The 22,038-nt window shown below is 43.1% G+C and overlaps 1 protein-coding gene across 1 annotated transcript in view; it reads left to right on the top strand.

Moving 5' to 3' along the window:
• The window catches only part of LOC115161777 (ribosomal protein S6 kinase alpha-5), a 48,374-nt gene that overhangs the window by 11,040 nt on the left and 15,296 nt on the right, over positions 1–22,038 (top strand). The window contains exons 2-11 of the mRNA XM_029712559.1: positions 8,579–8,650; positions 8,888–9,106; positions 12,246–12,361; positions 14,728–14,829; positions 16,579–16,662; positions 16,973–17,076; positions 17,706–17,856; positions 18,167–18,328; positions 20,725–20,856; positions 21,305–21,438. Coding sequence (XP_029568419.1) covers positions 8,579–8,650; positions 8,888–9,106; positions 12,246–12,361; positions 14,728–14,829; positions 16,579–16,662; positions 16,973–17,076; positions 17,706–17,856; positions 18,167–18,328; positions 20,725–20,856; positions 21,305–21,438 — 1,276 coding nt within the window. The remainder of the gene's footprint in view (positions 1–8,578; positions 8,651–8,887; positions 9,107–12,245; positions 12,362–14,727; positions 14,830–16,578; positions 16,663–16,972; positions 17,077–17,705; positions 17,857–18,166; positions 18,329–20,724; positions 20,857–21,304; positions 21,439–22,038) is intronic.

Genomic DNA, 22,038 nt, shown 5'->3' on the forward strand with positions numbered 1-22,038 from the left:
TTGACGGTGGAGATGGTGTTCTTGGGGTCATAGGCAGCATTCCTCCTCCTCCAAACACGGCGAGTTGAGTTGATGCCAAAGAGCTCCATTTTGGTCTCATCTGACCACAACACTTTCACCAGTTGTCCTCTGAGTCATTCAGATGTTCATTGGCAAACTTCAGATGGGCATGTATATGTATTCTTGAGCAGGGGGACCTTGCGGGCGCTGCAGGATTTCAGTCCTTCACGGCGTAGTGTGTTACCAATTGTTTTCTTGGTGACTATGGTCCCAGCTGCCTTGAGATCATTGACAAGATCCTCCCGTGTAGTTCTGGGCTGATTCCTCACCGTTCTCATGATCATTGCAACCCCACGAGGTGAGATCTTGCATGGAGCCCCAGGCCGAGGGATATTGACAGTTCTTTTGTGTTTCTTCCATTTGCGAATAATCGCACCAAATGTTGTCACCTTCTCACCAAGCTGCTTGGTGATGGTCTTGTAGCCCATTCCAGCCTTGTGTAGGTCTACAATCTTGTCCCTGACATCCTTGGAGGGCTCTTTGGTCTTGGCCATGGTGGAGAGTTTGGAATCTGATTGATTGCTTCTGTGGACAGGTGTCTCTTATACAGGTAACAAGCTGAGATTAGGAGCACTCCCTTTCAGAGTGTGCTCCTAATCTCAGCTCGTTACCTGTATAAAAGACACCTGGGAGCCAGAAATCTTTCTGATTGAGAGGGGGTCAAATACTTAATTCCCTCATTAAAATGCAAATCAATTTATAACATTTTTGACATGTGTTTTTCTCTATATTTTTGTTGTTATTCTGTCTCTCACTGTTCAAATAAACCTGACATTAAAATTATAGACTGATCATTTCTTTGTCAGTGTGCAAACGTACAAAATCAGCAGGGGATCAAATACTTTTCCCCCCACTGTACCATGGAATCAGCACATCAAAATCTCTTCCCAACTATTTTGCAATCTGTATGGCACAGCTGTCAACATCCTGGTCCTCAAATGAAACTGGTATACTTTCCTGTTTATGCTATTTTTATTCCTCCGACAGTTTTGATCCTTTATATTGGGCAGACAGACCAGTTCCCTACCTCCTCCCGCTGCCACCTGCCTCCTCCATTTTTGGGATAATGCTGTAATCAATTGGTTGTACTCTTGAATTGAGCAGACCTTCCCATACAATTCTGATAACTCCATGAAAGACAACTCTACCATTCCAATTTACAATATCATTTAAAGACAAAATACCCTTCCCATAAATACAAGTATTTTATCAACTAGCACATTTGACTTCAGCCATAATATTTGTTCTATCTTTTCAGTGGGATGAAATTTAAGTTGTAGGCAGCTCCGCAATGCTTGTTTGAAACGAGAGATATTTTGAAAAAAGTATAATTTTCAATTAATTGAAAATGAGACATGGCAATCTGCGCAAAGGCCATTTTTTTTCTTATTAATCTACTTGAGAACCATTTAGGGTTCAAGTAAAACTTTTGAATAAGTGAAGCTTTTAGAGAGATGTTTATTGCTTTTATATTTAATAATCTCAACCCACCCAATTCATTATATAGATTAGCACGCTTTATTTTGTCTGGTTTAGCGTCCCAGATAAAGCGAAATATTTTTTGCTTATATGATTTGAAAAACGAATCATCAAGAGTAGGCAGTGCCATCAGTGAGTAAACTGAGATATGACTAAGGAGTTAATCAGGGCAAGTGTTTCATAAATAGACAGGTATTTACCTCTCCATGGTTTGTATTTGTATTTATTATGGATCCCCATTCAGCAGCTACACTTCCTGGGGTCCAGCAAAATTAAGGCAGTTTATACAATTTTAAAACATTACAATACATTCACAGATATCACAAAACTGTGTGCCCTCAGGCCCCTACTCCACCACTACCACATATCTACATTACTAAATACGTGTGTGTGTGTGTGTGTGTGTGTGTGTGTGTGTGTGTGTGGTGTGTGTGTGTGTGTGTATGCATGTGCCTGTGCCAATGTTTGTTGCTTCACAGTCCTATTGCCAATGTTTGTGTTGCTTCACAGTCCTATTGTAAGGTGTTTTTTAAAATCTATTTTTACTGCTTGCGTCAGTTACTTGATGTGGAATAGAGTTCCATGTAGTCATGGCTCTATGTAGTACTGTGCGCCTCCCATAGTTTGTTCTGGACTTGGGGACTGTGAAGAGACCTCTTGTTGCATGTCTTGTGGGGTATGCATGGGTGTCCGAGCTGTGTGCAATAGTTTAGACAGAGCTCGGTGCTGGAGAGATTGACATGCATATTATTAATATTAGCTCTCTGTGTACATCCAAGGGCCAGACGTGCTGCCCTGTTCTGAACCAATTGCAATTTTCCTAAGTCCTTTTTTGTGGCACCTGACCACACGACTGAACAGTAGTCAAGGTGCGACAAAACTAGGGCCTGTAGGACCTGCCTTGTTGATAGTGTTGTTAAGGAGGCAGATCATCAATTTATTATAGACAGACTTCTCCCCATCTTAGCTACTTCTGCATCAATATGTTTTGACCATGACAGTTTACAATCCAGGGTTACTACAAGCAGTTTAGTCATCTCAACTTGCTCAATTTCCACATTATTTATTACAAGATTTAGTTGTGGTTTAGGGTTTAGTGAGTGTTTTGTTCCAAATACAATGCTTTTAGTTTTAGAAATATTTAGGACTAACTTATTCCTTGCCACCTACTCTGAAACTAACTGCAGCTCTTTGTTGAGTGTTGCAGTCATTTCAGTCGCTGTAGTAGTTGAAGTGTATAGTGTTGAGTCATCTGCATATATAGAAACTCTGGCTTTACTCAAAGTCAGTGGCATGTCATTAGTAAAAATTTTAGAAAGCAAGGGTCCTAAACAGCTGTGTTCTGTTAGACAAGTAACTCTTTATCCACATTATAGCAGGGGGTGTAAAGCCATAACACATACGTTTTTCCAGCAACAGACTATGATCAATAATGTCAAAAGCTGCATTAAAGTCTAAGTCTAGCCCCCACAATCATTTTATCATACATTTATCTCAGCCAATCACCAGTCATTTGTGTAAGTGCTGTGCTTGTTGAGTGTCCTTCCCTATAAGCATGCTGAAATTCTGTTGTAAATTTGTTTACTGTAAAATAGCATTGGTAACAGGCTGATTGGTCAGCTGTATGAGCCAGTAAAGGGGGCTTTACTATTCTCAGGTAGAGGAATGACTTTTGCTTCCCTCCAGGCCTGAGGGCACACGCTCTCTAGTAGGCTTAAATTGAAGATGTGGCAAATGGGAGTGGCAATATCGTCTGCTATTATCTCCAGTAATTTGCCATCCAGATTGTCAGACCCCGGTGGCTTGTCATTGTTGATAGACAACAATTTTTTCACCTCTTCCACACTGACTTTACGGAATTCAAAAGTACAATTCTTGTCTTTCATAATTTGGTCAGATATACTTGGATGTGTAGTGTCACCGTTTGTTGCTGGCATGTCATCCCTAAGTTTGCTTATCTTGCCAATGAAAAAGTAATTAAAGTAGTTTGCAATATCAGTGGGTTTTGTGATGAAAGAGCATCTGATTCAATGAATGAAGGAGCCGAGTTGACTTTTTCCCCAAAAATTTAATTTAAGGTGCCCAAAGCTTTTTACTATCATTCTTTATATAATTTATCTTTGTTTCATAGCGTAGTTTCTTTTTCTTTTTATTCAGTTTAGTCACATTTCTCAATATGCAGTATGTTTGCCAATCGGTTGTGCTGCCAGACTTATTTGCCATACCTTTTGCCTCATCCCTCTCAACCATAACATTGTTCAATTCTTCATCAATCCAAGGAGATGTAAGTTTTTACAGTCATTTTCTTAATGGTGCGTGCTTATCAGTAACTGGAATAAGTAGTTTCATAAATGCGTCAAGTGCAGCATCTGACTGCTCCTCATTACACACCACAGACCAGCAAATATTCTTTACATCAACAACATATGAATCACTACACAACTTATTGTATGACCTCTTATACACTACATTAGGCCCAGCCTTTAGAACTTTGGTTTTCCTCGATATGGCAATTATATTGTGATCACTACATCCTATGGATTTGGATACGGTTTTAAAGGACATATCTGCAGCATTAGTAAAAATGTGATCAATACATGTTGATGATTTCATTCCTGTGCTGTTTGTAACTACCCTGGTAGGTTGACTGACAACCTGATCCAGGTTGCAGGCACTGGTTACAGTTTGAAGTTTTTTCCTGAGTGGGCAGCTTGATGAATGCCAGTCAGTATTTAAATCACCCAGAAAAGATACTTTTCTGTTGATATCGCATACATTATCAAGCATTTCACACATATTATCCAGATACTGACTGTTAGCACTTGGTGGTCTATAGCAGCTTCCCACCAGAATGGGCTTTAGGTGAGGCAGATGAACCTGTAGCCATATTACTTCAACAGTATTTAACATGAGATACTCTCTAAGCTTTACAGGAATGTGGTTCTGAATATAGACTGCAACACCGCCTCCATTGGCATTTCTGTCTTTTCGGTAGATGTTATAACCATGTATTGCTACCACTGTTTCATCAAAGGTATTATCTAAGTGAGTTTCAGAGATAGTCAGAATATGAATGTTATCTGTTAAAAGTAAGTTATTGACTTCATGGTCCTTGTTTGTTTCTTAGGCTACATATGTTAATAAGGGCTATTTGTAGCACTGGTTCCAGAATCTTGTCAATTTTTACAAGTTTTCTATTGAAATTCATTGTGGAATGCTCATTTATATATTTTGTGATATGAGTACCAAGTACGTCTACTTCACCGTCAGCCCATTTTATAGGTAAACTGCAGGCTAATGTAAAATGTCAATTTATTTTATTTTTTTAAAGATCCAATACGTCATATTGTACACTTATCATAATTAGGTTTTAGTCCAGAGAGTCCAGAAAAGTTATCTAGGTCTTCAATGAGACATTGCAGGGATCTAGCTTGCGAACTTAATATAAAACTTGAGTCATCGGCATACATGGACACCTTTGTTTTTAAGCCTTGGATTTCTAATCCTCTGTTGTTGTTATTTGATCTGATTTTAATAGCTAGCATTTTGATGGTCATAACGAATAGATATGGTGACCTTGTTTAAGTCCTCTTGACAATTCAAAACGCTGCCGATATGCCATCAAGCCCTGGGGGTTTTCCAGACTGAAGGTATTTAATAGCCTCAAAGTTTTTCCTCTGTAATTTGGCCTTCGCACTGATCTTTCTGTACATTTGTTAATTTTTTTATTTTTTATTATTTGAAAATAATTCCTTACAATCATCGTCATTCAGTGGGTGAGGATGAGAAGGAAAAGAGAGCATCTGCTTAAAATATTTAGCTTCCTCTTTTAAAATATAATTCTGAGAATCATAGATGACTCCGTCTTCAGTAACGAGTTTCTGCCAAATATTTTTGTTAGCGTTCCTGTGTTGAAGAATTTGGTGCATTTTTCTCCATATTCCATCCAGTTTGCTTTATTGTTGTAATAGATTACATTAGATCGTTCTTGAATAAGTTCCTCCAGTTCTTTTTGTTTTTCCTCTAACTTATTTTGTATCTCTGTGGTATCGTTTTTATTGCTATCTACCTGTACTATTAGTTCATGTATTTCCCTTGTTTGTCTTGTCTCTTTAGCCAGAAACTGCTTTTTTATTATTGATGAATATTGAATTGAATGACCTCTGAAGGTATCCCAAACAATAAGAGGATTTGCTGAACCTATATTATACTGGAAAAATTCAGTTATACATTCTTTTGTCTTAGTTAAAAATAAATTGTCCTCTGGTAAATTGTCCTTTGATTAAATTTCCAATATCCCCGTCCACGTGGAAATTCTATAAGAGTTATGCGAAGGCCAATTAGATGATGATCCGATCGCATTCTGTCTCCTATTAAAACTTTTTTTTAACCTTTGATGCAAGAGAGAAAGAAACAAGAAAGTAGTCAAGACGACTAGCTTGATTAAGTCTCCTCCATGTATACCTCACTAGGTTGGGGTTTTTTAGTCTCCAAATATCCACTATTTCTAATGTCCATAATATTTGTGATATCCTTAAGGGCACGGTGATGATGGTTTGTAGAGTGATTTCCTTTACGGTCCATTGAGGTACTTAACACTGTGTTATCTCCCACCATAATGATTTGATCATTTGTTGCTTGTAAGTTCAATAAATTTGTATAAATATTTTCGAAGAGAATGGATCATCCTGATTTGGACCATATAGATTAATGAGCCAAATCTCTTTTTCGTCCACTTTCATATTCAAAAAGATCCACCTTCCTTGCGAATCATTCTTCACAATTTTTTTTGGGTTAATTAATTAATATCATCACACCTTTTTGAGTTCCTTTGTCCATGACAGAAAATGATTTCACCACCCCATTCCTTTTTCCATGCAACTTCATCTAAGGATGTAGAGTGAGTTTCCTGTAAACAGTCTGTTATATTCCTTTTCTTTTAGGCACTGTTAGGTTCTAATTTTCAGAGTAAAAACACAACGGACACCATGAAAGCTTAACCAGGTTTATTCTTCCCAGATGATCAATATAGCTGCGTTAGACAAAAACATTTCCACACAAGCCCTGATATTTAACCCTTTCTCCGAGGCTGAGTCTCCTCCTACACATCTGAACAGCCAATGCATCTCTGTTGCTAGACAGAACCTTAGTGACATCTGTTCTTCCTCACTTCATCTCACCTGACCTCTACCCCAAAGTGCTCACTCCTCCCCAACTCAAGGTTGTCATGGTGATTGGTACCAGACTGTGTCTCTTCCCTCCCATAGGATCCCCTGATGGCTAACAATAACATATCCTGACATAATGTATACGTTATACATTACCCTCTCTTCCTCAGTGACATGAATAGGTATATGTCATATTTTCAGAACCCAACACCACGTAAAGACTGATATTTTTTTATAATCTGCTAAACCGTTACAATTATAACTGGCTATACTTATTTCACCCCTTACCATAACTAGATTCTATTCTCAGGCTAAATTGACCATAATTAGTGCTTGTAAAGTTACTGCCATCAGAAGTCTTATGACGGTCAACATTTGAGATTTTAAATGTCTGATATGTAGAATTCAAGAAACAGGTTCTAACAATATTTGTTTTATTCCCTTGTCTGTGAGCCAACGTCACAGATGTTAGAAAATTGGGTCAAGATATTATGTGTGTAGTAAATCTGAGTAGGTTGATGTGTGTGATATTGGATGTGATTTTAGTGAGTGTGTATGATGTCTGGATAAGAGTAAGACTATAATGTGTGATGTCCAAATAAATAATAATCCAGCCAATTTGCATGGTTGAGTGTCTGCATGGTTGAGTGTCTGTGCATGGTTGAGTGTCTGTGTGCATGGTTGAGTGTCTGTGCATGGTTGAGTGTCTGTGTGCATGGTTGAGTGTCTGTGTGCATGGTTGAGTGTCTGTGTGCATGGTTGAGTGTCTGTGCATGGTTGAGTGTTTTCCTTTTTATAATTATTTTTAAATATGAATATCATTCAGTGGATGCCTTGGCCTATACAGTAGGTCTATATGCATGCAATACCTTGATGCATTTGCACTTAAATCTCTAACAGCTGAACCGTGAGGTGGACAATTATTGTTTTAGGAAAGTAAAAGCAAGCGGCTATAAAGTTTTGAATATGCTACACAACAAATTTTTTGTTGTTGTAATTTGATATAGCCAAGGCCGTTAAGGACCGGTAACTGTGGATAATTTGGCCAATGCCACTCGTTTATTGATGGCGCTGGCAGCACCCAGTCGGAGGTTTCTTTCTCTCTTTCTACTCTCGGATCTGAATGGCTCTCTCGGATCTGAATGGCTCTCTCGGATCTGAATGGCTCTCTCGGATCTGAATGGCTCTCTCGGATCTGAATGGCTCTCTCGGATCTGAATGGCTCTCTCGGATCTGAATGGCTCTCTCGGATCTGAATGGCTCTCTCGGATCTGAATGGCTCTCTCGGATCTGAATGGCTCTCTCGGATCTGAATGGGTCTCTCGGATCTGAATGGGTTTCTCGGATCTGAATGGGTTTCTCGGATCTGAACCGGCACGGGTCTGTTTTTCCACAAGCCTTTTCGGAACGGGTCTGACTCCTCGGGTCCATTCGGAACGGTCTCTATTTAAAAAAAAAGAAGTTATTTATGTATATTGGGTTGGGTGGAAAGCCATGGATCCATTTCAGAACGGTTCCAACTTTTTGGACCCGTGAAGACCTCTATTTCAGACCTTAATGTCAGTCCCTAATAGGCATACTTGTTATGCCCTCCCGCTTTGTCACGGTGCCCTCTTTCTCATGTGTCAGCCTAGGCCAGGCCTACATACTGCTTTCAGAGTTGTGTTTACTGACATAACACACGTTAACATGATATTTGCAGAACAACTCAATAATGCAGAGTCCTAGTTTCTTTGGGATGAACATTATTTATTTATATATTTTTTAGATCAAAGCCTATGTTATAGGCCTGCAGCTGTGTGTATTTGTAAGAATTTGTGATAATTTCTTGTTTGTAAGCTAAAGATCTCACCATCTTTATCATCCCACAGCCAACCTGACCGGCCACGTAGAGAGGGTGGGAATTGAGAACTTTGAGCTGCTAAAGGTGCTGGGAACTGGAGGTCAGTGACAGTTCTGAAACCCAATCCAATTATGGGAATTTGTCATAGATTTAAAAAAGGTACATTCATTTTATCTCTCCCGGGGGCGATGGGTGGGTGATTTTGTATATTTGAGACCATTCCATTGGTCCTTCTAAAGTACAAACGTCTCCCATCCGGTCCTCCAGTTGAGATAAAACAACTGCACTGAAAGCTTTTGGCTGCTGAGTTTGAATGTTTTTCTTGCTTCCATGTCAGCCTATGGCAAGGTGTTCCTGGTGCGTAAAGTGAGCGGTCATGATACAGGTCAACTATACGCCATGAAGGTGTTGAAGAAGGCCACAATCGTACAGAAGGCCAAGACAGCAGAACACACACGCACAGAGAGACAAGTTCTGGAGCACATCAGACAGTCACCGTTCCTCGTCACCCTCCACTATGCCTTCCAGACAGACACCAAGCTGCACCTCATACTAGGTCTGGATCTCTCTCTCTACATTTCTTTCTATTTCTCTCTCTGTCTCTCTCTGTCCCTTTCTCCTCTTCATACCTTCTCTTCTATTTCTCTCTCTTTTTACAGAAAGTTGTTATTTTTCAATGAAGACATGAATATGAAATAGGCTACATGAGTAAGAATATCAAGTAGCAGAAAGCAAGGTTGTTAGGAAAGAAATTCAGCATTTTTAGTGAGCCTTCATCTGTCTTAAGGTGTCAGCATGCTTCAGTTTGGCTGGCGGCTAGCTCGAGGCGGGGCGGCTAGGCCAAGGCGGCCAGGCCAAGGTGCGCAGCGGTCTAAGGCACTGCATCTCAATGCTTGAGGCGTCACCTCAGACCCGGGTTCGATCCCAGGCAGTGTCACAGCCGGCCATGACCGGCAAGACCCATGAGGGGGCACACAATTGTCCCAGCGTCGTTCGGGTTAGGGGGGGTAACTACCAATTGGATATCACAAAATTAGGGAGAAAAAGGGGTAAAATAAATGACATGCATACATACAGTTGAAGTTGGAAGTTTACATACACTTAGGTTGGTGACATTAAAACTTGTGTTTCAACCACTCCACAAATTTCTTGTTAACAAACTATAGTTTTGGCAAGTAGTAGTTTTGTGTCATACTTTTCCAACAATTGTTTACAGACAGATTATTTCACTTATAATTCACTGTATCACAATTCCAGTGGGTCAGACGTTTACATACACTAAGTTGACTGTGCCTTTAAACAGCTTGGAAAATTCCAGAAATTATGTCATGGCTTTAGAAGCTTCTGATAGGCTAATTGACATCATTTGAGTCAATTGGAGGTGTACCTGTGGTTGTATTTCAAGGCCTACCTTCAAACTCAGTGCCGCTTTGCTTGACATCATGGGAAAATCAAAAGAAATCAGCCAAGACCTCAGAAAAAAATGGTAGACCTCCACAAGTCTGGTTCATCCTTGGGAACAATTTCCAAACTCCTGAAGGTACCACATTCATCTGTACAAACAATAGTACACAAGTATAAACACCATGGGACCATGCAGCCGTCATACCGCTCAGGAAGGAGACGCATTCTGTCTCCTAGAGATGAACGTACTTTGGTGCGAAAAGTGCAAATCAATCCCAGAACAACAGCAAAGGACCTTGTGAAGATGCTGGAGGAAACAGGTACAAAAGTATCTATATCCACAGTAAAACGAGTCCTATATCGACATAACCTGAAAGGCCGCTCAGCAAAGAAGAATCCACTGCTCCAAAATAGCCATAAAAAAGCCAGACAACGATTTGCAACTGCACATGGGGACAAAGATCGTACTTTTTGGAGAAATGTCCTCTGGTCTGATGAAACAAAAATAGAACTGTTTGGCCATAATGACCATCGTTAAGTTTGGAGGAAAAGGGGGATGCTTGCAAGCCGAAGAACACCATCCCAACCGTGAAGCACGGAGTGGCCATCACAAAGCCCTGACCTCAATCCTGTAGAAAATTTGTGGGCGGAACTGAAAAGCGCGTTTCTATCAAGGATCCTACAAACCTGACTCAGTTACACCAGCTCTGTCAGGAGGAATGGGCCAAAATTCACCCAACTTGTGGGAAGCTTGTGGAAGGCTACCTGAAACGTTTGACCTAAGTTAAACAATTTAAAGGCAATGCTACCAAATACTAATTGAGTGTATGTAAACTTCTGACCCACTGGGAATGTGATGAAAGAAATAAAAGCTGAAATAAATCACTCTACAATTATTCTGACAATTCATGTTATTAAAATAAAGTGGTGATCCTAACTGACCTAAGACATGGAATTTTTACTCGGATTAAATGTTTGGAATTGTGAAACTGATTTTAAATGTATTTGGCTAAGGTGTATGTAAGCTTCCGACTTCAACTATACATACATACATACATACATACATACATACATACATACATACATACATACATACATACATACATACATACATACATACATACATACATACATACATACATACATACATACATACATACATACATACATACATACATACATACATACATACATACATACATACATACAGTTGAAGTCGGAAGTTCACATACACCTTAGCCAAATACATTTAAACTCAGTTTTTTGTCCCCATGTGCACTTGCAAACCGTAGTCTGGCTTTTTTTATGGCGGTTTTAGAGCAGTGGATTCTTCCTTGCTGAGCGGCCTTTCAGGCTATGTCGATATATAGGACTCGTTTTACTGTGGATATAGATACTTTTGTAACTGTTTCCTCCAGCATCTTCACAAGGTCCTTTGCTGTTGTTCTGGGATTGAGTTGCACTTTTCGCACCGAAGTACGTTCTTCTCTAGGAGACAGAACACGTCGCCTTCCTGAGTGGTATGACGGCTGCATGGTCCCATGGTGGTTATACTTGTGTACTATTGTTTGTACAGATGAACGTGGTACATTCAGGCGTTTGGAAATTGCTCCCAAGGATGAACCAGACCTGTGGAGGTCTAAACATTTTTCTGAGGTCTTGGCTGATTTCTTTTGATTTTCCCATGATGTAAAGCAAAGAGGCACTGAGTTTGAAGGTAGGCTTTGAAATACATCCACAGGTACACCTCCAATTGACTCAAATGATGTCAATTAGCCTATCAGAAGCCATGACATTTTCTGGAGTTTTCCACGCTGTTTATAGGCACAGTCAACTTAGTGTATGTAAACTTCTGACCCATTGGAATTGTGATACAGAGAATTATAAGTGAAATAATCTGTCTGTAAACAATTGTTGGAAAAATTACTTTTGTCATGCGCGAAGTAGATGTCCTAATCGACTTGCCAAAACTATAGTTTGTTAATAATCACCGGCGAAGGGTCTTACACTTCGGCTGCTAACTTTGGATTGCCTCAATCCTTTTTTGCGTGTGCTTAAACTACCGCAAAACCCCTTACCAAAGTCCAAAACAAATAAACATCACAAAATGTCGTCATAATATATGCACAAACTCCTCCGAACTGTTTCGGCTAGGAAGCATGTAGACGCCTTTACAGTGAACTGGACTGACCCATTGGACTCTGGAATTATACCAGCTATGTTGAAATACAATATCCAGCCAGGCAAGACTTCCAGGATTGTTCATAGCTGTTTCTTTATTATTATGACAGATTATGTGAACGGTGGGGAGCTCTTCACACACCTTGTACAGAGGGTTCGGTTCAAAGAGCAGGAGGTATCTCTGTATAGTGGAGAGATTGTCCTGGCGCTGGAGCACCTACACACGGTGAGTGTCTGTAGATGTTGTCTTCTTTCAGGTTTGTCATTCCTGAGGTACAATAGTTTGGGAGTTGTAGCCTATATGCAATTGCAGTAAATGGTGCAGTTTTCTAGAAATCATTAATCATCATGTGTAATCTCAACTGCCATACTTTAAGGGCCCGTTTCCCGGAAACAGATTAAGCATAGTCCTGGACTAATAATTTGTTTCAATGGAGAGTCTCCATGCTTTTTAGTCCAGGACAAGGACTATGTTTAAACCGGCCCTAAAACACTTTTGGATCGATCTCTGGCTGTTTCTTCTACATTGTTGTTACAGTCAAGGCTTGTAATTGGCTGACTGTTTTCCAGCTGGGGATAGTCTACATAGCCTTGTAATGAGATGACTGTTTCCCAGCTGGGGGTAGTCCTGAAGCCAGTCCTCCAGTACCCCCATCTCCTGTCCTCCAGTATCACCAACTCCAGTCCTCCAGTATCCCCCTCTCCAGTCCTCCAGTATCCCCCTCTCCAGTTCTCCAGTACCCCCCACTCCAGTCCTCCAGATTCCCCCTCTCCAGTCCTCCAGTACCCCCCTCGCCAGTCATCCAGTACCCCATCTCTAGTTCTCCGGTACCCCCATCTCCAGTTCTCCAGTACCCCCCCATCTCCAGTTCTCCGGTACCCCCCCATCTCCAGTCCTCCAGTATCCCCATCTCCAGTCCTCCAGTATCCCCATCTCCAGTCCTCCAGTACCCCCAACAACAATGTGAAATGTGTACTGTTGGGGGTACTGGAGGACTGGCGTTGGGAAACACTGGTCTACAGAGACATGGACCTAATTTATAACTGTTGCGTAAAACTTATTTAGATTTATAATCCTGACTCACATCAGACATACGCATGGTTCCCGTTTTATAAATCAGACCTGTTGTAAAACTGTGCCGTGTGTAAACAAGCATTATAACTCCGTCTGAAAAACACCCATCATTCACCTTTTATGGTGACAATAATACTTTGGAACTATGGGAATTTGGCCAACACAATATATCTGTAGGAAATATTTATGGCGAACTTGATCAAATGTCTTTGGCGGTGTTGACAGAATGTTTTCTTCTGCAGTGACGTTTTACAGTTTGTGAAACACCAAAATAATTGCGAATTGTTGTGAACCTGTAAAACCGATTGTTTGAATTAAATTATGTTTTACATTTACTTTCTCCCGAACGTAAATATGCTGCACCACCCGAGAATTCTGAAACATTGTCTACTCCTGAAAAAGATTTAGACTACAGGACTTACAGTGGTAACCTACACACTTTCATTCACCAGTTCATTTCTACTGCATGTTATAAAGCGTGCTCCATTTCAGATGCATAGGGCAAAAACGTGTAAATATAATAGCCTGTCTAAAAGGCCCAATTAGAGATGGTAATTTGTTTTAAGGCTACAGAAAATGGGCAATGGTTATAATATATGTTTTATGTTTATAAATTAAGTATTGTCTGGGCTACTGGAGAAATTTGACATTACAGTATTCATACGTAGTCTACATACATCAATGGAAAAGGTCAACAGTCTGTTCTACCATTAAACTGTTTCGGATCGCATCGCATAGAGCAAAATACTTGAAATACTGGTATCTTATGTTTACTACTGTGAAGTGGGTCCAATTAAATGAGAGGTGGGACGAATGGTAGCCCATCCTACCTTGTTGTAGGCCTATAGGCTATTTTGCGAGTATAAAACCATCACAGTCAGAAAAGGTGAGGAATTTATTCTGCAATGATCATGGAAATGAAATTAATAATCGGAAATAGATTTCTAATTATTTTAGAATGCAGAGATAGAATAAATAGATTTTCTCACGAACAGCAAACGATGGAGTCTTATATTTAGCTACCTGTTTTTTGTTATTGTGAATAAGTCATCATGTGTTCCCCATTTGCGCAAGGCTACTAGGCTACGAGGCTACGAGGCTACAAAGCTACGAGGCTACAAAGCTACGAGGCTACAAAGCTACGAGGCTACTAGGCTACAAAGCTACGAGGCTACTAGGCTACAAAGCTACTAGGCTACAAAGCTACGAGGCTACAAGGCTACAAAGCTACGAGGCTACTAGGCTACAAAGCTACTAGGCTACAAAGCTACTAGGCTACTAGGCTATAAAGCAACTAGGCTACTTTTGCCTTCTTGCAATGCAATACTTCAACCACTAGAAACTGTGTGTACGCATGGTCTAAAGTTAGAGGAAGGATAAGAACAAAATTGTCCAGTTTTTATAAATACCAACTTTTGCATGAAAAAGCGCATATGTTTTGGGGCATGATTTTATGCGTATGCAACTTTTTATAAATGAAGCGCCTGAAGCCTTGTAATTGTCTGAATGTTTTCCAGCTGGGTATAGTCTACAGAGACCTGAAGTTGGAGAACATCCTCATGGACTCCAGCGGACATATAGTGCTCACAGACTTTGGCCTCAGCAAAGAGTTTGATGAGGTATGTATTACAGATGTATGGAGCAAGAGGCCGAGACCGTACATCCATATGATCATTATCACACAGAGGAGTCTTGTGCGTGTGGTTTAGTACTTTAAAATGTTTAGGTTACTTGTAGTGTTATGGTGCATTGGTGCTGGTGACGCATCCCACGCAGTCAAGGAGGAGGATGGGCTGTGTGTGTTTTTAGGCCGTGTTTGATGTGCAACCTGACGCGACCACCCTCCAGGCCCCCTACCCTGCCACCCCCCAGGCCCCCTACCCTGCCACCCCCCAGGCCCCCTACCCTGCCACCCTCCAGGCCCCCCTACCCTGCCACCCCCCAGGCCCCCTACCCTGCCACCCTCCAGGCCCCCTACCCTGCCACCCTCCAGGCCCCCTACCCTGCCGCCCTCCAGGCCCCCTACCCTGCCGCCCTCCATGACCCCTACCCTGCCGCCCTCCATGACCCCTACCCTGCCGCCCTCCATGACCCCTACCCTGCCGCCCTCCATGACCCCTACCCTGCCGCCCTCCATGACCCCTACCCTGCCGCCCTCCATGACCCCTACCCTGCCGCCCTCCATGACCCCTACCCTGCCGCCCTCCAGGCCCCCCTACCCTGCCACCCCCCAGGCCCCCTACCCTGCCACCCCCCAGGCCCCTACCCTGCCACCCCCCAGGCCCCCCTACCCTGCCACCCTCCAGGCCCCTACTTTGCCGCCCTCCAGGCTCCCTACCCTGCCGCCCTCCATGTCCCCTACCCTGCCACCCTCCATGACCCCTACCCTGCCACCCTCCATGACCCCTACCCTGCCACCCTCCAGCCCTCCTACCCTCCAGACCTCCTACCCTCCATGCTTCCCACCCTCCTATCCTCCAGGTTTCCCACCCTCCTATCCTCCTACCCTTCTACCCTGCCTTCTACCCTCCAGGCCTCCCACCCTTCTACCCTCCAGGCCTACCACCCTCCTATCCTCCAGGCCTACCACCCTCCTATCCTCCAGGCCTACCACCCTCCTATCCTCCAGGCCTACCACCCTCCTACCCTCCAGGTGTCCCACCCTCCTACCCTCCAGGCTTTGTTTTATGTCCAGTCCTTTTGAGAAGATGTTATGCAGCCAGGTTATGCGTTGGATGCGCTCCAAATGGCACCCTATTCCTTATATAGTGCACTACTTTTAACTGGGACCCATTTGAGCTCTGGTCAAATGTAGTGCACTATATAGGGAATAGGGTGCCATTTGGGATGCAACCATTCTGTCTGATCGTTACGTCACGTATACGCATTGTGTGATTGTTGGGGCGGCAGGTAGTGGTTAGAGCGTTGGGCTAGTAACCGAAAGGTTGCAAGATCGAATCCCCGAGCTGACAAGGTACAAATCTGTCGTTCTGCCCCTGAACAAGGCAGTTAACCCACTGTTCCTAGGCTGTCATTGAAAATAGGAATTTGTTCTTAACTGACTTGCCTAGTTAAATAAAGGTTAAATAAAAAAAATACTCATTGTCTGATCATTATGTCACGTGTACTCATTGCCTCATTGCTATGAGAGCCATGTTCTGTGATCTATTCAGTGGCGCTTGGTAGGTTCTTCTCCACAACGATGTCTGTTCTACCCTGAACTGATCAAATGTGTCCTAGTCTCAAGCTTCCTTCCTGTCGATCCCAGTGTGTTTCAACATGTCAGTGATGAGAACCACAAATAAGGAGAGGGGGAAAAAATCTAATCTTGGTTATATCTATTTTTTTGTCCGTTTGTTGTTCTCCAGTTGGAGAGGGCTTACTCTGTCTGTGGCACCATTGAGTACATGGCCCCAGAGATCGCAGAGGGAGGAGAGGCTGGCCATGACATGGTAATTTATCATTTAGAACCCCCCCCCCCAAGGTCTTGTTATGTTGTACTGTACTTTACCCAAATGCACAATGGTACACAGACAGGTAGTCATATGTGTAGCTCACTAATAACTGGGTGTAGTCTGCTGCACACCTGTGAAGGCTGCTTCTGGTGTCTGGGGTGCTGTTCCAGACTGCCTACCTTGCGTTATTTGTACAACGCCTCTGCAATGTAGGCAGTCTGGAACGTATGTAGGCCTATATCATATTCTGTCTATTATTATTATAATAATAATACACTATATTCATCCACATGTACCTGTGTTCCAGGCTGTAGACTGGTGGAGCCTTGGAGTATTAATGTATGAACTTATGACGGGTGGATCACCATTCACTGTCGATGGAGACCAGAACTCTCATACAGATATCGCCAAGTAAGCATTCCCCCAGATCTATCTCCAAACATGTGGACCCCTGAAATAATTACTGCTGCATCAGCAATGGCTATTAGGGATGCTAATATAAACTGAACTCGACATCCATTTTGATTTCCCGATACGCTGGAAAACAAAACAATCTTTCACTTGTCTTCTTTACCAAGTGAGAAGTGTGTGTGTGTGTGTAATCAGTTTGGGCTGATTTAAACAAATAGACACATTTCTAAGTTCTCCAAAAAAATATGGATAATACATTATTCTTCTAGAACTGGCCACTAACTGTAAAGAACGGTAGCTGTGTTGTTCTCCGTTTCTCTCTTTCTGGATTGTCTCAACCACTTGGAAATACTGTAAGTTCTTTCATTGATGCGTTTCCTCTGGAATGAAATACTCATCCTGTTGATGTACTGTATGTCAGTGAGGGGTATTCAAATCCGATTCTGGAAGTCGCAAGTACTGCTGTTTTTTTGCTTTACATGGTCCCAGGTCTAAATCAGTCCCTGATTCCAGGGGATGAAGGAAAATCAGCAGTGGAACTGCCTTCGAAGGTCCAGATTTGAATTTGCTTGATGTATGTATTATTATAATGTAAATCCTGTCCAACCCTGACTTCTGTCACCTCTCAGGAGGATCTCGAAGAAGGACCCTCCGTTCCCCAAAGACATGAGCCCTCTGGCCAAAGACCTCATCCAGCGCCTCCTCATCAAAGACCCAAAGAAGAGACTGGGCTCTGGGCCTGACGGAGCTGACAACGTTAAGAAACATCCATTCTACCAGGTAAGAGAGAGGGGCAGCTCCTTAACCTGGTACCAGAGCCATTTCCTTAGCCTGATCTCAGATCTGTTTGTGCTGCGTAGCCAACATTGTCATTGCCAAGGACCATATGAGTTAGCTATACAGCACAAACAGATCTGGGACAGAGCTAGTATCTCCTCTAACACATTGAGAACATCTTGTCCAGATACATTGTAGGTCTATTGGTACATACCATACAGTATATTTGCCTTTGTTGATAAAATGGTGCTTGAAGGAGAAATGGTTTCTGATTTTAAAGCGTTCTGTTGGGTTTCATCTTCTCTCCTTTTAGAAGATAAACTGGGAGGACCTGGCAGCTAAGCGGTTGCTCGCCCCGTTCAAGCCGGTGATCAGGGATGAGTTGGATGTCAGCAACTTTGCGGAGGAGTTCACCGAAATGGACCCCACCTACTCCCCTGCAGCGATGCCTCAGAACTGTGACCGCGTCTTTCAGGTGGGACAGAAGTGTCCTCAATAGCTCGTTTAAGGTCAATACCAGCCTGTCTGTGTGCACATTGGTATTCAGATTGACTAAAGGGCTTTTCATTCAAAGCATAATTATAGCCATACCAGTTTGGATAGGCCTAACAGATGTGAATGACTATTTATGCTATAGATTTGAACCATAATGTGGCTTTCAGACCCTATTCATAAAGCGTTTCACACAGAGCATGAGTGCTGATCTAGGATCAGTTTTCCTTTTTGGATCATAATTATAGGACAGAGGGACCGGATCGTACATCTGCACTCCTACACTTAGACGCTTTATGAATACAGCTGTATGCCAGCTTATGGTCACGTGTCTGATTGATGTAGTCTATTGCGTGAAATCTCAGCTGTGATTGCCATGCCTTCTGGCTCCTCGAGCCTGGCTGATCAATAGGCCCATTAAAAGGGGCTTCTCTCTTTTTCTCTGCTGGAATAAAAGGTTATGGTTCCAGAGAATCACCATGTCTGCCTCAATTACGCCTTAAACTCTGATTGCCAACTTTATCTTGGCTTGTTTTATTTCCCCACTTTCACACATACTGGAATTTGTAGGCTAGTCTTTATCATTTACAGCCAGGCCTTAGTGTTAGATAGAGATAGTGGTTGAAATCACAACGTTTAACTCTGGGGTCTGCTCTCCCACTCCCCTCACAAAACAAAATGAAATTGCATTATAAACTGGGTGGTTCGAGCCCTGAATGCTGATTGGCTGACAGCCGTGGTATATTAATTATATCCCAGACGAGATGTAATTTCACAGCAGAGCAATCAGATATTGAAGCCTGGCAATTTGGGCATTCTCATGCTTCCATCCCCATCCATCAATCCATCAATCCTTCCGTCCATACAGTGTGTGTGTGTGTGTGTGTGTGTGTGTGTGTGTGTGTGTGTGTGTGTGTGTGTGTGTGTGTGTGTGTGTGTGTGTGTGTGTGTGTGTGTGTGTGTGTGTGTGTGTGTGTGTAGCGTGTAAACCCTGGACCCTGCACAGCTGGAGCCAGGCAGTACATCCCAATCCCATCATAGATGACAGTTCTAACAATGAGCACAGATGGACAACCAATGAATGGCAGCCATTGTCACGCTCACTCCAGTTTTTACAGTATTGACAGGTTATAATTAGTTCTTGCCTAGCTGTAATGGGATGGCCTGGTTATACAAAAAACAAAGTCTCTGGTAGGTACTAAACTGTGAAGGGTATACCAGTCTCTGGTAGGTACTATACTGTGAAGGGTATACCAGTCTCTGGTAGGCACTATACTGTGAAGGGTATACCAGTCTCTGGTAGGCACTATACTGTGAAGGGTATTCCAGTCTCTGGTAGGTACTATACTGTGAAGGGTATACCAGTCTCTGGTAGGCACTATACTGTGAAGGGTATACCAGTCTCTGGTAGGTACTATACTGTGAAGGGTATACCAGTCTCTGGTAGGTACTATACTGTGAAGGGTATACCAGTCTCTGGTAGGTACTATACTGTGAAGGGTATACCAGTCTCTGGTAGGTACTATACTGTGAAGGGTATACCAGTCTCTGGTAGGCACTATACTGTGAAGGGTATACCAGTCTCTGTCCTGTGCTTCAAATGACAGTTGTGAATATTAAACCTTGTCTTCCCATGAATGCGTCAACTCGTTCATGGCCCCCTCTGCTTCATCTCTCTCTCTCTCTGTGTCTCCTGGTTACAGGGCTACTCGTTCATGTTCCCCTCCTGCTTCATCTCTCTCTCTCTCTGTGTCCCCCCTGGTTACAGGGCTACTCGTTCATGGCCCCCTCCTGCTTCATCTCTCTCTCTGTGTCCCCCCTGGTTACAGGGCTACTCGTTCATGTTCCCCTCCTGCTTCATCTCTCTCTCTCTGTGTCCCCCCTGGTTACAGGGCTACTCGTTCATGTTCCCCTCCTGCTTCATCTCTCTCTCTTGTGTCTCCTGGTTACAGGGCTACTCGTTCATGGCCCCCTCCTGCTTCATCTCTCTCTCTCTGTGTCCCCCCTGGTTACAGGGCTACTCGTTCATGTTCCCCTCCTGCTTCATCTCTCTCTCTCTCTGTGTCCCCCCTGGTTACAGGGCTACTCGTTCATGTTCCCCTCCTGCTTCATCTCTCTCTCTCTGTGTCTCCTGGTTACAGGGCTACTCGTTCATGTTCCCCTCCTGCTTCATCTCTCTCTCTCTGTGTCTCCTGGTTACAGGGCTACTCGTTCATGTTCCCCTCCTGCTTCATCTCTCTCTCTTGTGTCTCCTGGTTACAGGGCTACTCGTTCATGGCCCCCTCCTGCTTCATCTCTCTGTGTCCCCCCTGGTTACAGGGCTACTCGTTCATGGCCCCCTCCTGCTTCATCTCTCTCTCTTGTGTCTCCTGGTTACAGGGCTACTCGTTCATGGCCCCCTCCATCTTGTTCAAGAGAAATGCTGTGATGGATGACACGCTGCAGCTGTGTGGAGGATCAAGATCACAGAGACCAGGGTCTGCTGCTGTGGCCCGCAGCGCCATGATTAAGGTAACACACACACACACACACACACACACACACACACTGTTGAAGGTACAGCACTGTTACTGTGTGTGTGTGTGTGTGTGTGTGTGTGTGTGTGTGTGTGTGTGTGTGTGTGTGTGTGTACACAGTACAGTTAGATGGATAGGGTTACATCTCTTCCCTCCACACACACAGACACACACTTAGGCTAGGCAGCAAGTTTTTTTGGGGGGGGGGGGTGGTTGTTATCTCCTCTACTCTCTCATCCTTGCTTCATTAAGCTCTATAATGAGTTTTGATGTGTGTGGCTGTGTACTGTGGTGTCTCTAATATAACATATAGTTACAGCATTGGATCACATTGAGAACAGGATTGTTACTCAGTTGCTTGGTCTGAGGCGTGATGAGGTATAGACAGACTTTGTAATAAGATGGCTTTGATTTGACCTAAACAATGATTCCCTTTCCTTTAGGACTCTCTGTTTTATATGAACTATGAGATGGACCTGAAGGACAATGCCCTTGGTGAAGGAAGCTTCTCTATCTGTAGGCAGTGCACCCACAAGAAGACTGGACAGATGTATGCTGTGAAGATTGTCAGTAAGAGGTACTGTTGCCATAGTCCTGCATGATCCCAGATCAGTTGGTGCTGAATGGTCTGCTCATACAGTATGATCATTGTCAGGCCAAACTGACATGTACCAGGCCCAGACCAGCCCTTCCCAGAGCTAGCTCACTGAGGGCATTGGCTGGCTAACTAGCTAACTGAATGTGATGGCATTGTGATGTAAATGTGGTCCTCTGGGCGTCAGCGCGGTCCCCTGGGCGTCAGCGCGGTCCCCTGGGCGTCAGCGCGGTCCCCTGGGCGTCAGCGCGGTCCTCAGTAGCTCAATTGGTAGAGCATGGCTCTTTAATGGGTTTGATTGGCCAGTCCATCCAGACGTAAAAAGTGTATGTATGCCAAACTGTTAGTCGGTTTGGGTAAAAGCATCTGCTAAACGGTGTATATCTCAGTTCCAGGGCAGCAGACTATTACAGGAGACTGCTCTGTGATTATAACACCTCTTGGCTGCTGGAGGATGAAGGGTGCTGCTGACACTACCTGACAGGAAAATGCTGTAGTGGTGAAACTGACCTTACTGTTCAGGGATGACGTTCTTATTTTTTATTTTTTATGTTATATATACAGTACCAGCCAAAAGTTTGG

Source organism: Salmo trutta, chromosome 25 (genome assembly GCF_901001165.1).
Source record: "Salmo trutta chromosome 25, fSalTru1.1, whole genome shotgun sequence".
Classification (NCBI taxonomy): domain Eukaryota; kingdom Metazoa; phylum Chordata; class Actinopteri; order Salmoniformes; family Salmonidae; genus Salmo; species Salmo trutta.